This window comes from Nicotiana sylvestris, chromosome 1, assembly GCF_000393655.2.
Source record: "Nicotiana sylvestris chromosome 1, ASM39365v2, whole genome shotgun sequence".
NCBI lineage: Eukaryota > Viridiplantae > Streptophyta > Magnoliopsida > Solanales > Solanaceae > Nicotiana > Nicotiana sylvestris.
In genome coordinates, this window is record NC_091057.1 from 132526027 (window position 1) to 132544230 (window position 18204).

Below are 18204 nucleotides of genomic sequence, written 5' to 3' on the forward strand. Positions count from 1 at the left end.
CAACCTAAATACCCTCACTGGACACCACGTGCCCCAAGAAGGCTACTGAACCGAGCCAAAACTCACACTTCGAGAATGTGGCATAAAGCTTCTCCTCTCTCAGGCGCTGCAATACAACCCTCAAATGCTTTGCGTGCTCCTCTTGGCTATGAGAGTACACCAGGATATCATCAATGAATACGATAACGAAAAAGTCGAGATAAGGCTGAAACATGATGTTCATCAAATGCATGAACGATGCTGGGGCATTGGTCAGCCCAAAAGACATCACAAGGAACTAATAATGACTATATCGGAACTTGAAAGCTATCTTAAGAATGTTCGAACTGTGATACCTTGACCTTAAATCAATCTTGGAGAACACCCTCTCTCCCTAAAGCTTGTCAAATAAATCATCAATACAAGGCAGGGGATACTTGTTTTTGATTGTGACTTTGTTCAATTGCCTGTAAGGAATCCACATTCTCATGGTGTAATCCTTCTTCTTCACAAATAGAACTGGTTCACCCCAAGCTAACACACTAGGACTATTAAACCCCTTATCAAGGAGTTCCTGAGGTGCTCCTTCAATTCCTTTAACTTTTCCGGTGCCATATGATACAGTGGAATAGAAATGGGCTAAGTGCCTGGCACAAATCAATACTGAAGTCAATATCCCTGTCCATCGGCATGCCTGACAGGTCTGCATGAAACATATCTGGAAAATATCTCACCATCGAAACTGAATCAATAGTTGGAGTCTCCGCACTGACGTCCCTCACAAAGGCCAAATAAGCAAGACAACCCTTCCCAACCATCCGCTGGGCTTTCAAGAAAGAAATCACTCTACCTGAGACATAATCCAACAAACCTCGCCACTCAATCCGTGGAAATCCCGGCATAGCCAACATCACTGTCTTAATGTGCCAGTCCAGAATAGCATGACATGGAGACAACCAATCCATGCCCAATATCACATCAAAGTCAACCATCTTAAGTAGCAATAGACCCACTCTAATCTCTAGTCCCCCAATAGTCACTACACACGACCAGTATAGACAGTCAACGACAATAGTATCGCCTACCGACATAGATACATGAATAGATTATGTTGCCGGGCACTCAGCCCATTTATATTCCATCATATCGTATGACCCAAATGGAGCTGAATGAGTTAAAGGAGCATTTTCAAGAGTTTCTTGATAAGGGCTTCATTCGTCCTAGTATGTCACCTTGGGGTGCTCCGGTATTTTTTGTAAAGAAGAAGGATAGTCCTATGCATATGTGTATTGATTATTGACAGTTGAACTAGGTTACAGTGAAGAACGTGTATCCATTGTCACACATTGATGACCTATTTGATCAGCTACAGGGTGATAGAGTGTTCTCAAAAATTGGTTTGCGGTCAAGCTATCATTAGTTGAAGATTTGGGATCCATATATTCCTAAGACTACCTTTAGGACTCGGTATGGTCATTACGAGTTCCTTGTGATATTATTCGGGTTGACTAACATCCTAACAACATTTATCCACTTGATGAATAGTGTATTCCATCCCTATCTTAACTCATTCATCATTGTGTTTATTGACGACATCTTAGTATACTCCCGGAGTCGGGAGGATCATGAGCAGCGCCGGGGGATTGTGCTCCAGACCTTGAGAGAAAAGAAGTTGTATGCAAAATTTTCAAAGTGTGAATTGTGGCTTGATTCAGTGGCATTTTTGGACCATGTAGTGTCGAGTGAGGGGATCAAGGTAGATCCAAAGAAGATTGAAGCAATGCAGAGTTAGCCTAGATCGTCTTCAGCTAGTGAGATTCTGAGTCTTCTTAGTTTGGTAGGGTATTATTGTCGTTTCGTATAGGGTTTGTCATCTATTATTGCACCTATGACTAGATTTACCAGAAGGGTACTCCGTTCAGGTGGATCGAGGAGTGTGAGGAGAGCTTTCAAAAGCTCAAGACTTCTTTGACTATAACCCAGTGTTGGTATTGCTTACGGGTTTGGGGTCTTACACTATGTATTATGATGCATCACATGTTGGCCTCGGCGCGGTGTTGATGCAAGATGGTAGGGTGATTACCTACGCGTCTAGACATCTGAAGGTACATGAGAAGAATTATCATGTCTGCGACCTTCAGTTAGCAGCTATTGTTCATACCTTGAAGATTTGGCGGCACTATTTGTATGGTGTCCCTTATGAGGTCTATACCGACCACCGGAGATGGTTAAATTTATTTAAGGACTATGATATCACCATTCTATATCATCCTAGGAAGGCAAATGTGGTGGCTAATGCCTTGAGTCCTAAGGCGGAGAGCTTGGGTAGTTTTGCATATCTATCGGCAGCGGAGAGTCCATTAGCATTGGATGTTCAGGACTTAGCCAACCAGTTTGTTAGATTGGATGTTTCGGAGCCGAGTCGAGTTTTGGATTGCGTGGTTTCTCGGTCTTCTTGATATGATCATATCATAGAGTGTTAGTATGATGACCCCCATTTACTTGTCCTCAAGGACACGGTTCAGCACGACAATGCCAAAGAGGGCACTATTAGGGATGACGGTCTATTACAGATGCAAGGCCAGCTATGTGTACCCAATGTAGATGGTTCACGCGAGTTGATAAGTTCGCGGTACTCCATTCATCCGGGGTGCCACCAAGATGTATCAAGACTTGAGGCAGCACTATTGGTGGAGGAGAATGAATAAAAACATAATGGAGTATGTAGCTCGGTACCAAAATTTTCAGCAAGTGAAGTATGTGCATAAATGGCCAAGTGGATTGCTTGAGAGGCTAGATATTCTCAAGTGGAAATGAGAGCGGGTTACCATGAATTCAGTTCTTGGGGTCCCACAGGCTCAGAAGTTTGATGCAGTATGTGTGATTGTGGATAGGTTGACCAAGTCGGGTCACTTTATTCTACTGGTGACTTCTTAGTATTCAGAGCAGCTGGCCTAGGTCTATATTCGCGAGATTGACCGATTTCATGGAATGCCAGTATCCATCATCTATGATCAGGGTACGCAGGTTACATTGCGATTCTGGAGGGCCGTACAACATGAGTTAGGCACACGAGTTGAGTTTCGTACAACATTCCACCCTCATAAGGACGGCTAGTCCGAGCGCAATATTTAGATATTGGAGGATATGCTTCATGCACGTGTGATGGAGTTTGGGGGTTCTTGGTATCAGTTCTTGCAGCTTCCAAAGTTTGCCTACAACAACAGTCATTAGTCGAGCATTCAGATGGCTCCGTATGAGGCCTTGTATGGGAGGTAGTGTCGGTCTCTGGTTGGTTGGTTTGAGATGGGTGAGGCTAGGCTATTGGGTACCGACTTGGTTTAGGATGCTTTGGAAAAGGTTAAATTGATTCAAGATCGACTTTGTATAGCCCAATCTAGACAGAAGAGTTATGTGGATCAGAAGGTTTGCGATGTTGTATTCATGGTTAGGGAGCAGGTCTTGCTCCTATGAAGGGTGTTATGAGGTTCGAAAAGAAGGGCAAGTCGAGCCCTAGGTATATCAGGCCTTTTGATATTTTTGATAGGATTGGTGAGGTGGCCTACAAGCTTGCACTGCCACCTAGTCTAGCTGCATTTCATCTAGTATTCCATGTTTCTATGCTTCAAAAGTATCTGTGTTGGATTTCAGCTCAGTCCAGTTGGACAAGGATTTGTCTTATGTTGAGGATCCCGGGGGCATTTCGAATAGGCGTGTCTGAAAGTTGCGGTCAAAGAATATTGCTTCAGTGAAGGTTCAGTGGAGGGCTCAACCAATCGAGTAGGCTACTTGGGAGACTGAGCATGATATGCGTAGCGGTTATACTCATCTTTTCACCACTTTAGGTATGTATGTATTTATACTCGTTCAAGGAAGAATATTTATTTTGGGGGGGGGGGAATGTAACAACCTGACAATTATTTTGAGTATTTTATTCCAAATCCCTTATTTATTGCCTCCTCTATGTTATATTATGGTTATATGATTTGCCGGGGGTATTTGGGGTTTTGGTTTCGGGTGAGTGCCAAAGTGAAATAGGACATATAGTCCCTAAGTTGGAGCTTTAAGTTGAAAGAGTTGACCGCAGTTTACCTTTTGCGATGACTCCAGAATGGAGTTTTTATGGTTCCAAGAGCTCCGTATGGTGATTTTGTAATTAGGAGCGTGTCCGGATGCTGATTTGAAGGTCCGTAGGTCATTTCAGCTTGAATTGGCGAAAATTAGAAAATTTAAAGTTTGGAAGGTTAGAAAGTTTGACCAGGAGATATCGAGGTCGGATTCTTATTCCGAAAGTTTGAATAGGAATGTCATGTCATTTATGAATTGTGTGCAAATATTGAAATCAATCGAAATTATTTTGGTATGAATCAACATTAGTTTTGGAATTCAGAAGTTTATAGTTTTAATAGGCTTGAATTGGGTTGCGATTCGTTGAATCGATGTTGTTTGATGTGATTTTTGGCCTCTTGTAGGTCCATTATGTATTTTGGAACTTGTTGGTATATTTTAACCGGGTCCCGTGGGCTCCGGGTGTGATTCGGATTGAATTTAGAACCAAATTAGACTTAGTCATTATTGCTGAAGCTGCTGGTTTTTCTGTTCTGGTTTCCTTCTATGCGTTCGCAAAAGTTCTCATGCGATCGCATAGAGTCTTTAAGGGTTGCTGAGATTTTTCCCTTCACGTTCGCGAAAGTGAGGGCAGGATCGCAAAGTTTTCTAGGCTTGTTCATCTCGAATGCGAGAGGTATACCGCGTTCGCCTATAAGGAAGGTGGGGCTGGGGGCTGAGGCACATTTGTGCATTGCGTTCATGTGACCTGGGACTTGGTCGCGTGGGTAGAAAAAGCTTGTTCATCGTGTTCGCGACTGGATTCATGCGATCACGAAGAGTGTTGTATTGAGATGGGGAGAATTGTTCTACGCGATCGCGAGTCTTCGTCCGCGATCGCGATATTGGACGACTGGGTAGCAGTACTAAAATTTCAAAATGAGGGTTTCATCTCATTTTTCATTCTTGGCCCTAAAGAGCTTAGTTTGTGGCAATATTTCATGGTTTTTTCAAAAAATTCATCGGGGTAAGTGATTCTAACTCGGTTTTGGCTATATTACATGAATCCGTTGTAATTTTTATCATTTAATTAGTGATATGAGTTGGAAATTTGGGGAAAATTATGAAAACTTCTTAGGCTAAATTTAGGGTTTTGAAAGGCGATTTGAGGTCAGATTTGAGTAGTTCTTGTATGGTTGGACTTATTATCGAATGAGCATTCAGATTTTGTAATTTTGGTCGGGTTCCGAGATGCAGGCCCGAGGTTGACTTTTTGAGTTGACTTTTTATTTCTCTTTAAAAATCGTAACTTTATTGTTCGAAATAGTTTCCTATATTTTATGTCACGACCCAAACCTATGGGCCGCGATAGGCACCATGTACCTTACTCAATCGAGTACCGACATAATATATTATTCTTGTCACACCTCCTTTTTCTTACCCCAGAAAGGGTATAAGGGAGTTTTTTCCAATTTAAGTGACAATCGAAACGAGATTATTTATTTAAAAATCAGAGTCGTCACTTGGGATAATATATGGTGTCCCAAGTCACCGGTTTTAAATTCCGAATCGAGGAAAGATTGATTCTGTTTTATAGTCCGCGAACACAGAAATTCGGGTAAGGAATTCTGTTAACCCGGGAGAAGGTGTTAGGCATTCCGGGGTTCTGTGGTTCTAGCATGGTCGCTCAACTATTATTATTGGCCTATTTATCTGATTTTAAAATACTTTTAAACCTATGTGCATTTTAATTTTAACTGCTTTTATTTAAAGAATTATTTCAAGGTTGTTTAGAACATATCGCAAGCCACGCTACATGAAATGCACCCGTGATTCACGACACGTTCTATTTAACCTTGTTGGAAATTAGAACCGAGTCACATGAAATGTACACTCTGATTTTAATAATAACCGTGATAATTATATAATTAACGCGCCTAAAGCAAACTACGAAATTCATTTTTAATATCTAAGTTATAAAATTAGTATGGGGGGCATAGATGATTTGTTTAGTATGGCACGCCTTACTCTAAGAATAACTGGTTCAATTAGGAGATTGTAAGGTTCTTGACTAATTCTAATTCAAGATTTATCTAACTCAAAATTTAGTTTAAAGCCTTAACTACTGACATGTAACGAGGTAATTAAATGACCTCTGATTACTTAAGGGAGATGGAACCAACTGCAGGCCATCTAATGAATCAACAACAACCTTTGGACTGAACCTACAACTGAGCCCAGTACTCAGAGCAAAGGGCCAAAGACCTTCAGCTATGGAGTTGGGCCACTAACAGGCTCCAAACGTACCTTGAATGCCACATTCACAAGTCTTCTCATTAAACATGAAATGCATTTGAGCATATGTCATTTAGGCACTAAATCAATACTTGTCTAATACCAAAACTAGAAAATAGCCACTTAAAATCCCAAATGAATCAAATATTGCTACCAAGACTAAATTAATACTTATCCAACCAAGTGCTTTATCTAATCTTCTGAAACCATAAAACTATTCTAAAGGATTTTGTCCTTAAAAAAAGCATTTTCCCAATTAACAGAGTGATCCAAACGTGTAATATTAACCTAATAACGGGCCTTATTCAATTCACATTACTCAATAATCATCAAACCTAAATCTTAACCAATAATGATAGCAATAGTATACACTCCACCTCTTTCACATAGAAAATTACAGGAAGAACAAAAGATAAGACATTTAAACTTTCATACACTTAAATGCCCCACAATAAGGACTTGGTAAAAGAATCATAGATGCTAAGAACTATAGCTTCAAACTCACAACCAGAACCAATACCACTTTGGCTCACACGCACAGCTCCTCCAGAATTACTATGACTAAAAATACTTCCTATTCTACTAGGGGTAACATAACTACTACATGGTGACTTAATTTAAAACTAACCAGATCTCCTTATCTCATTTTAATTCCACATAACACTCATTTACAAAGCAAACTTTCAATCATCACACAACTAGGATTAAAAATCGCATGATAAGTCTCACTCTCAAGTTATTTTACTCACTTAACATACGAGAAACTGCAAAGAACCAGCACTCCAAGAAACTATGAAAGTTAGTTTTGAATCAATAAATATTAAGTATGCTTCATTCAGTTAACCGCGCTAAGGAATTTCATCTAAATAAGTGATTTGCCAAAAACAAAAATGAAAACAAAGATCTCATAATATATAAACAACATTTCTCACACAAGTTCCATGTTAAAACAAAAATTGAAGGCAAGTACTACTGTTTCAACATCTCAGCCATCAAATGCTGATTCACTCGAGTCAGAGATCCAGAAGTTAATTTCAAAACAGAAGACTTCAAATAACGAACTGAAACCATAACAAAAAGTTGAAGCTGTCCATTTTTGCCGAAGGACTTAATTAAGGCGATAAATTAGAATAGTGACCACAAGACCTTAATTCTGTTTCTTTCAAATCCTAAACAATGCTGCACTACGGATTTACGACTCAAATTAATTAAAATACTTCAAAGAAAGAATCAGTAGCAAACAAAAACAATAGAGTAGAGAAGGTATGCCAAAACCAATGAAAACAGCAAAGTTCACGACAAAATTGCACCACAGATTGGTTTCACATAAACCAACTCATAAACATTCTCAATCTAACGAAATCTCAACTATCAGCACATTTTGATCAATGCCAGAACGAGTTAAGAAGGAGTAAAGAGATGAACCTAAAATCAAACATTTCTTTTGATAATGGAAGTAAGGTCGACTACAAAGCTTTGAATCCAAAATCCCAGCAAGAAAATAACAGCAATTCAAACTAAGAAACGCGAACCAGTAGCAGGACTTGAACGGCAATTCAAGTCAATCAAACTACCAGTACCTCAGTTGAACTCCATTTTTGTCACGACCCTAAACCCGAACCTGGTCGTGATGGCGCATCTCGTGAAGACAAGGTCAGCTAATTAAACCCAATTCACTTTTTAAAATAGTTAAGCAGTATTAAACAGACTAAGCATGAGGCAATATACCAAAGTCTAATCAATAATAGTAAAATATGCGGAATACAGCCCAAACATAATGTGTCACAAGTCATGAACATCTAAACAAATCCAGAATACTCGGAAGACTACAATGTTTGATACAAAATATAAAGTCATAAAGAGATAAGATAGGGAGGAGCTTCGGGCTATAAATGCCAACAGCTACCTAAAGACTCCTCGGATCCGCTGGAAGCTGGAAATGATCAGCGCTCAGGAACGGGACCAGCTACACCCAAATCTGCACACAGGGTGTAGGGAGTAAAGTGAGTACTCCAACTCAGTGAGTAACAAATGTAATTAACGACTGAAAGTAATAAAAACACGTAAGGCACAAAGCATTCTATAAGGAAGCAGTAAAACCATTTAAAAACAGTAAACCAGTGAAAAGATAAGTAAAAATCCTTTTTCAACAAGTAAGTAGATAATTGACAGGCAATTAAGAAAAAATAAACACGTAAAATTTTGCCCCTTGGGCATTGTATCAAAAAAACCGCCCCTCGGGCAACATCTCAGAATGATACCAGCCCCTCGGGCTCGATCTCACATCACAATGGGTACTTGCGCTCACTAGGGGTGTGCAGACTCCGGGAGGGGCCCCTTACGGCCCAAGCGCAATATCAAGCCATCTCGTGGCATCATAAACAGGATCTCGGCCTCATATAAATATCAAGCCACCTCGTGGCATACATATCTCAGGCCCTCGGCCTCAAATCAATATCAGTGTTTCCTCACAATGTAGGCCCTCGGCCTTACTCAGTCAAAAATCCTCACAAGCTACTCGGGCAATAGTAAAACAGTGTTTCCCAGCCCAAATATCATTTAAGTATTTAAAACTAAGTAAACATGGATGAGTATGAGAACAGTGGAAAAATAACATGACTGAGTTCAAGTATAAAGTCAAAATAGTGAGGAAATATTAATAAAAATCTCTGAAGGGTTCAAATAGTTGGCACGAAGCCCAAATATGGCCATCGGCCCAATTAATGATGATAGCAATTAAATTTCAGTCAAATACGTAATAAAATCATCAATCGGGATGGACTAAGTCACAATCCTAATAGTGCATGACCCCACACTCGTCATCGAGCATGCGTCTCACCTCAATATAGCACTACGATGTGCAATCCAGGGTTTCGAACCCTCAGAGCATCATTTACAATTATTATTCACCTCGAACCGGTCAAACTCTAGCTCACGACGCCTTTGCCCCTCGAATCGGCCTCCACGTGCGTCGAATCTATCCAAAATCAGAACGAGATGTCAAAATATGCTAAGGGAATGAAGCCCAAGCGAAAACAATCAAAACATGACACAATTCCCGAAATTACCAAAATCCGACCCCGGGCCCACGTCTCGGAATTTGAAATTTTCATATCAACAGATTCCTTATCTCCCACGAGTTCATACATATCAAAAGCATCAAAATCCATCCACAAATGACCCTTCAAATCCCAAATGTTTGGTCTCCAGTTTCAAGCGCTAGTTCTTCAATTTTAGGTTTAGATTCCATGATTTTCTAGGTGGGATTCACATAATAATCGAGTTTTTAGTCCAAAATTCTTACCTCCAAACATTTCTCCTTGAATCCCTCTTCAATCTCCTTCAAAAATCTCCAAAAAATGATCAACTATGGAGGAAATAAGCCCTAAAATTGCGGACAAGACGAGCTTAAAAACATTCTACCCAGGCATAAATTCCTTCTTCGCGAACGCGGTCAAACCCTCGCGTTTGTGAAGCACAAATTTACTTTGACTAATTTTTCTCCTACAAGATCGCGACCAAGCCCTCGTGAACGCGATGCTTTACCCAAAAAAACCTTCGCGAATGCGTTCCATCCATTCCAAACGCGATGGGTTAATTTCACTGAAGCTCAGCCTCTTGATTCCTTCTATACAAACGCGACTACACGCCCGCGAACGCGAAGCACCATCTTGTAGCCCTTCGCGAACGCATAACCTGCCTCGTGAACGCGAAGGCTAAATTTCCACCTCCCTCAGTTGACTCTTCGCGAACGTGAGGGTCCTCTCGCGAACGCAAAGAGTAAATACCTGCAACTGCTGAACCTGCAATTTTTTCAACTTTCTTAACTTCAAAATGATCTGATTGACCACCCGAAACTCACCCGAGGCCCTCGAGACCTCAAAAAAAGGCACAAACACATCCTAATACCTTATTCAAATTTATACCAAACATCAAAACACCTCGAATAACATCAAATCACCCAGAACACATCGGATTCAAGCCAAACTTCTCTAAAATCTTCCAAATTCTGCTTTTGATCAAAAACCCAACCAAACCACGTCCGAATGACCTGAAATTTTGCATACACATCCCAAATGACACGACAGAGCTGCTGAAACTCTTGTAATTCCATTCCGACCCCTATATCAAAATCTCGCCTATCAACCGGAAATCGCCAAAATAACAACTACGCCAATTCAATCCTAAATCTTCTCTAAACCTCCAAAACTCATTCTGATCACGGTCCTAAGTCCCAAATCACCTCCCAAAGCTATCAGAACCATCGGAACTCACATCCGAGCCCTCTAACACACAAGTCAACATTCGGTTGACTTTTTCAACTTTAACTTACTCTAAAGAGACTAATTGTCTCAATTCTTACCAAATCCTTTCTGAACCCTAACCAATCAACCCGATCACATATAGAACCATAATACAAAGCAATTAGAAGCAGAAATGGCGAAAACGGAGCGATAACTCATGAGATGACTGGCCGGGTCATCACAATTTTTCAACCAAAATTTCAAAATGGAAAATAGAGGAAATAGACCCTTTTTTATATTTTTTTATTTGTTTTTCAACTAGAATTTTTTTTATATGACTGAAAAATCAGAAGAATGGAAAGGTTAGAAATCAAAACTAAACTTTATTTTTTTCTCAACCAAAATTTCTGACCTCCTAAAACTCCCCTCTTAAATTTCCGAAAAATCAAAAAAAAAAGAAAAAGAAAAATCCCCTTACCTCTGAAGCAAAGTCACCATATATAGGGGAGTCTCGATCCTTATTCCTTCCTTCCCAAGAAATTCCCCAAATTCTATCCAAAATCCGAAAAAAATCAACCCCCAATCTCACATGGAATGAAACCTGAACAAATGGAAGGCGTGGATATGATTTCTCACATCCAACCGCTCCTATTTACCCGAGATTCATCCCAAGAAATCAAGAGCGTGTGAGAATGGCTAAATGCTGAAAATATTCTGTCAGAGAGACGGTTATGCCATGTTGGAGAAATGAAAGAAGGGGCCATGTGCAATGCATTCGGGGTGAAACTCGTTCTGAAAACTCAACTGAGTTAGGCAAATTGGGCGAGCAGAATCGGGGATAGGGGTGGGCGATGTTTCTATGGTTTTAGGTTTAGGGTCCATTTTGGGAACAAATTATAAGAAGGTTTATATATTAAGGGGGAGTGAGGGGGGTAAGGCGGGTCGGGGTGTGGGTTTTGGGCTGGGGAAGGCAGACCTGGGATTTGGGCTGAGGAGATTTGAATGGCAATTGGGCTGGGAAAGTTGGGCTTAAATGAAATTCGGCCCAAATGGAACTGAACCTCCTTTACAAAAATCGTTTTCCCCCTTTTCTTTTTCTTTTTTTTTAAATTTTTTAAATAATGAAATCCAAAAATTAAAATCTTAAATTGTCTAAATTGTAAAATTAAATTAATTACCTAATCAACATAATTATAAAAGTTATTTAGACCTAAATTAAAAGGAAAAAATCAATAAACTAAAAATCAAAAGGTGTAAAATGAGCTATTTTTATGTGATTTTCATTTCTAATAAAAGAAATAATTACTAATTAATTCCAAAACATGTAAAGACAAACCAAAATGCAATACATGATATTTTTGTATTTTTCATGATTTTAATAAAAGTAAACATGCACAAAAATGAAAACAATTAAGCACGAATTCCCACAAAATCCTATAACATTGTAAAAATAGAAAAAATGGTTTTTTTTTGAATTTATAGGAGTAATTTACATAGGGCAAAAATCACGTGCTTACAATTCTTATCGTACTTTCATTTGCAAATGGGCCAAACGGGCCATCATGGGCAAGCCAGAATAAACATAGGGGAATACTTACTATAGGACGGCCCAACTTGATATAAAAACTTACACATGTGACATACGGGCTTATAAGGCCAACATGATCATTTGTAAATTCAAAACATAGGCCGTCAAGGCCAAACAAGCATTCGTATACAAGACATCTGTCTACAAGCCTCTAAGACCATACTTAATATAAAGGTGGGGACAGGGTCTCGCCGAACCAAACAATACGCGTCTAAATCATACTGGCCAAACAACCAACTCCAGAGCAAATGGAGCGCACCAACATCTTCCGGTGAACAGATAGCCTACTTAGAGGACTCTCGACCTGTCTATCGGGACCTGCAGGCAAGAAACGCAGTGTCCCTAGGAAAAAAGGACGTCAGTACGAATAATGTACCGAGTATATAAGGCACATAAACAAGTGGATAATATACATGGAAGAAATATGCGTATGAATGTCATGTCGTGCATAGGTACATGTTTCATAACATCATCAGGCCTCTGAGGGCATCCCATCATATCATCTTGGCCACTGTGGGCAAAATCATTAACGTATACCAGCTGATCAGGTGGTGATGCGTATATAACGCCATAATCTTTCCCATATCCCATATATATATACGCGTATATAATATCATCTGGTCATGGGTCAATGTGCATGTCACGACCCATTTCTATAATAGGTCATGATGGCGCCCAACACCATTATCGGGCAAGCCAACACAGAATAATACTAAATAAACCTCCATTTACCTTTACCCAAAAATAGTTGAAATGATTCTTTAAGTTAAAAGAAAATAAAAAATGATTAATAAAGTCATAATAATCATACAACCCAAAATGATACAGTCTACTAATATTTGTGCCAAGACCTGGTGTCACAAGCTATGGGCAACTAGTAGAATATACAAAAGAATCACACTATCCTACTGTCCGAAACAGAATAGACAGCAAAAATACATAAGAAAGACTTCTTCAGGCTGCTGAACGGCATGGAAGGGAAGCGGCTCATCATAGAAGTCTCGAGTCCGCTCAGGGATGCGCACCAGACTGATAGCCAGATACACCTTCCTCAGATCCTGTACAATTAAGTACAGAAGTATAGTATGAGTACATAAACAATATGTACCCAGTAAGTATCCCGTCCAATCTCGAAGAAGTAGAGATGAGAGGTCGACTTGATATTTACTAGGGTCAAATAAGATGAGAAAAATTTATAATAAGCAAGGATAGCACAAGTTATTAGCATTAATAAGCATGGAATAACAATTATTTTCCAAATATTATCATGGGTAGCCATCTATATATTCAAACAGATATGAAGTTCAGTCCACAGAGAAATGCTAAGCAAAGACATGCGCAAGTAATACCGAGGGATGTACGGTGCGATCCAACATAAAAATAAATTATGCATTGCCGAGGGTTGAACCACTCGAACCATAGATGCATCTATTACCCCGCTCGCAAATCATACGTGCGACGCGATCAAACATAAATAAAATCATCAACAAGCAGACAATAATGTATCTGAGGAGTAGTTATTCATAGGAATATCCAAATTCTCTTTTAAAGGACCAAACAGGATAAGGTTCCTTCACAAGTCGCATTTACCTTTAATCAACATTATTTATACGAATCCGATTTTATCACTAAGTTACAAGAATATCACGTAGAGCATGTTTTTGGGTCCTAGACTACCCGGACTTAACATAATAGTCGCTACGCAGGGACTCTCGTCACCTAGTGCGTACGTAGCCCCCACATATAATAGTAATTAATTCGATTATTACACCTATGGGGACAATTCCCTCTTACAAGGTTAGAAAGGAGACTCACCTCGCTCCAAAGTGCACTTCCAATACCAAGAATGAGTCCAAGCCCTCAATTCGAAGCCGAATAATCCCAAACTAGTTAAATGAAGTAGGAACTAGTCAATATAGACTCACAAAATCGAATTCTAGCTATTTAAGCAATTTCCCAACCCTTAACACAAGTTTCAAAAAATCCGACCTCGGGCCCACGTGCCCGGGTTCCGAAATTTTTCGAAGGAAGTTGTTCTCTACAACTTAAGGATCAATAATATATGATTTCTAATTTATTCCATAGCAAAATTTCGTGGTTAAATCCAATTTTTATTAAAACCCTAAGTTTTTGCTTTAACCCCGTGATTTCACCTTAATTCTTGTGTTTAATCTACCTAAGACATAATTATTAAACTATAAATAGGTTGAACACACTTTCCTCAAGATGCTAGGTGAAGATCTTCTCTCAAAAGCTCTAAAATCGCCAATGGAAGAGTGTAAAAGTGATAAAAATGACTTAGAACCCGTATTAAATGAACCTCACTGCTTCAGCGATTTCCACATCTACGGTCCCGCATCTGCGAGGAGTGGACCGCATCTGCGAAATATGCCAATGAGTTGGGACAGCTTCTGCGGTCTTGAGGCCGCATCTGCGAAATGGGCTAATGAGTTGGGACCGCTTCTGCGGTCTTGAGGCCGCATCTGCGGAGCCACTTCTACGGCTTGGGACCCGCTTCTGGGGTTCCTACCCTGGGCCGCTTCTGCGATGGAAGGACTACATCTGCAGTATCGCACCTTCGGTCCAGCAACCGTAGGTGCGATTATGACAGAAGCGGCAGCTTCAGCTCTTCCCAAAAATTTCAACTTCTCTCGAGCCTCATCCGATTGACGCTCGGGGCTCCTGGACCCTGCTCGAACATATCGGCAAGTCTGAAATCATGAAACAGACCTACTCGAACCCTCGGAACACCCAAAACAACGTTAAATCTAAGAATCACCCCCTAAAACCAATTGAATCAAACTTATTGTTACGACCCTAGTTCTCTCTCCGTGATTTGTCGTGACGGCACCTAGTCTCTACGTCTAGGTAAGCCTAACAAGTGCGAAAAATAAGTGGAAACTTACAGAAATTTCAATAAAAGAAAACCAAGAATAACTAAAAGGAAAATAATATATAGAATGTCGCTCAGCATATACAGCACAACATCTCGAAAACCTACAACACTATCCCAAAACCTGAAAACACACAGGAACACAAGCTGAGAGAAACATTACATAGTTCTAATCTCCGGAATGTCTAACAATAACAAATGTACGGAAGGCTAAATACTATAAACAGGAATAGAGAAAGACTCTTCGGTCTACGAACGCAGCAGATATACCTCAAAGTCCCGTAGAATCGCCTCGCCTCAAGAGTGGTAAGCCTGAGTAGAGGTACCTGGATCTGCACAGAAAGGGGCATGAGTACACCACAACGGTACTCAGTAAGTGCCAAGCCTAGCCTCGGTCGGGTAGTGACGAGGAAGGTCAGGGCCCTACTGAGGTTAAACAAAATATAGAGTTTCAATAGTATAAAATAGGCAGTATAAATGAGTACAGCAGTGAAATAAAACAAGTTATACAGGGCAACATCAACTATACAAAAACAAAGTAAACACGGAAGTAAATAAAACTTAGTACCAATAGTAAGAACGGGGACCTCCTAGGATACCATTTTGTAGTCCCTATTACAACTGTCCAGTGGATCTCCCGAGATCCTATCCCGTAGTCCAACTATCAATGCGTGGGGATCTACCGGAATCCCGATCCGTAGTCCCAAATGTAAATACCTAGTACTAGGGGAATCTATCGGGTGCATTCTGGTAATTCCATATAACTGTGTAGGGGAATCTACCGGGAATCTAACCCGCTGTCCCAAAGTAAATAGACAAGGGGGAGCTTTCCACATCTGTAGTCCCAATATAAATACACAGCAACATCAAGAAGATATTCAGAAATGGAAATTTCATATCAAGGCAATGGGTAATTCTAGACTAGCATGCTACACGAAGTTCAAGTAAGGCAGGTTGACAAATAAGGCAATGAAATCATTTATACATGCTTCCATTAGCTAACAACAAGTTTAATTGCACAAGTAATGAAAGCAAGAAATGAACATAATAGTGAATACTTAATGAAAAACGGATTTCTCAATAATTTGCACAAGTACGCACTCGTCACCTCACGTACAAAGCATTTCAATTACCAGATATACCAATCCTAAGGGGAAGGTCCCCCACACAAAGTTAGACAAGCCACTTACCTCGAACCGGCTCAATACTCAACCCGATACCACGCTCTTGCCACGAGTACTCGACTCCAAATGGCCTAAATCTATTCAATTCAATTGTAAAACATAAATAACACTTCAAGTAACTGATTCTACAATTAAATTCTAAGCTAATACGCAAAATTATGTAAAATGACCAAAACGCCCCTCAGACCCACGTCTCGAAATTGGGCGAAATTTACATTTTCAGAAATCTCGTACTCTCACGAGTCTATACATAATAAAAACACTGAAATCGGAGACCAAATGACCCCTCAAATCCTCAATTAAAGGTCTCTTAAACTCAAGCCCTAATTACCCATTTTTCCCAAATTTCTCACCACTAATTAAGTCTTTAATCACATAAAAACGAGTTATGAAGTCAAGGACGTTACCTCCAAGTGATTCCCCTTTGTTTTCCTCAAAAATCCCTCTCAAAAGCTTCAAACCCGGATGAAAATGGTGGAAGAATAGGTAAATTTCGCAAAGGCAACCATTTATATGTTCTGCCCGGCGATTTCTGCATTTGCGACCCTAGGACCGCATCTGCGGTCCCACTTCTACGGACACGACATCGCATCTACGACTTTCATTAAAATGCCAGCTTCCGCATCTATGGACCTCCAACCGCAGGAGTGGTTCCGCTTCTGCGAGTTCGTCACCGCATCTGCGGTTCTTGAGGAATTGACCCAAAACCGCTTCTGCAGCCCTTTAGCCATTTCTGCAGCGCCGCATCTGCGGTCCCCAAACCGCAGATGCAAAAATACCAGAAGCAGCAAAATTACAGCAGCTGCAACAATTTCTCAAACTTCCCGTCAACCATCCGAAATCACCCCGAGGCCCCCGGGACCTCAACCAAAAGCACCAACATCACCTAATACCTTATTAAAACTTGTACCAATACTTAAAACGCCTAAAACAACATCGAAACCTTGAATTAATCAAGGATTTAAGCCTAAGAACTCCAAATTTTCTCAAAATACGCTTTCGATTGAAAAGTCTATCAAACCTCGTCCGAATGACCTAAAATTTTGCGCACACGTCACATTCAACACTACCGAGTTACTCCAACTTCCCGAATTCCATTCCGACCCTTGGATCAAAATCTCACTATCGGACCGGAAACTTCAAAAATTGAACTTTCGGCATTTCAAGCCTAAATTAGCTACGGACATCCAAAACATGATCCGAACACGCTCCTAACCCCAAAATCACCCAACGGAGCTAACGAAACCTAAGGATTTCAATTCCGAGTCCGTCTTCACACTACTCCAACTACGATCAACTTTCCAACACTTAAGCTCTCATTTAAGGACTAAGTGTCCCAAAACTCCCCGAAACTCAAAACCAAACGTCCCGGCAAACCAAAATAGCAGAAATAAACACGGGGGAAGCAGTTAATAGGGAATCGGGGTGTAAATTCTAAAAACGACCGGTCGGCTCATTACACTTATGAACTTCAAGTTCTTAATTTTCCTCTAACGGGCCAAAACACCCTTAAACTACTCGGATTGACACAAAATTTTACGGACAAGTCTTAAATGATATTTCGGACCTGTACTGGGCTTCGGAACCAATATACGAACCTGATACCTATGAAATCAATCATTAATTAGTTTCTTTAAATCCTTAAAACTTCAAATTAACAATTTCTAATAAAAATTCATTAATCGGGCTAGGGACCTCGGAATTCGATTTCGGGCATATGCCCAGGTCCCATATTTTCCCACGGACCCTCTAGGACCGTGAAATCACGAATCCGGATTCGTTTGCTCAAAATGTTGACCAAAGTCAAACTTAGTCTTTTAAGAAAATTCTAAGGAATCAAATGGGCATATTATACTAAAAACTCTTCCAAAACTCAAACCAACCGTCCCTACAAATCGTAAATTAGCTGAAGTAAGTGCGGAAAGTTTATTTAAGGGAACGGGATTCTGAAAGGCAAAACGACCGAGCGGGTCA

General features: G+C 40.2%; 1 protein-coding gene across 1 annotated transcript; it reads right to left on the reverse strand.

Annotated features, from left to right (window-relative positions):
• Nucleotides 1-373: 373 nt before the first annotated feature.
• LOC138874572 (uncharacterized) lies at nt 374-971 on the reverse strand. Its single transcript, XM_070153281.1, has 2 exons — nt 679-971; nt 374-626 (listed from the first exon to the last, which is right to left on the reverse strand). The coding sequence occupies exons 1-2, from the start codon at nt 969-971 to the stop codon at nt 374-376; spliced, it is 546 nt and encodes a 181-aa protein (XP_070009382.1).
• Between the last annotated feature and the right edge of the window lie 17233 nt (nt 972-18204).

Excerpts from the sequence above, each read along its gene's own strand:
- LOC138874572 (XM_070153281.1), bottom strand. The coding sequence starts at position 971 with ATGGTTGACTTTGATGTGATATTGGGCATGGATTGGTTGTCTCCATGT. Across the intron at positions 627-678 it reads GATATGTTTCATGCAGACCT|GCACTTAGCCCATTTCTATT; the intron begins GTCAGGCATGCC and ends GATTTGTGCCAG.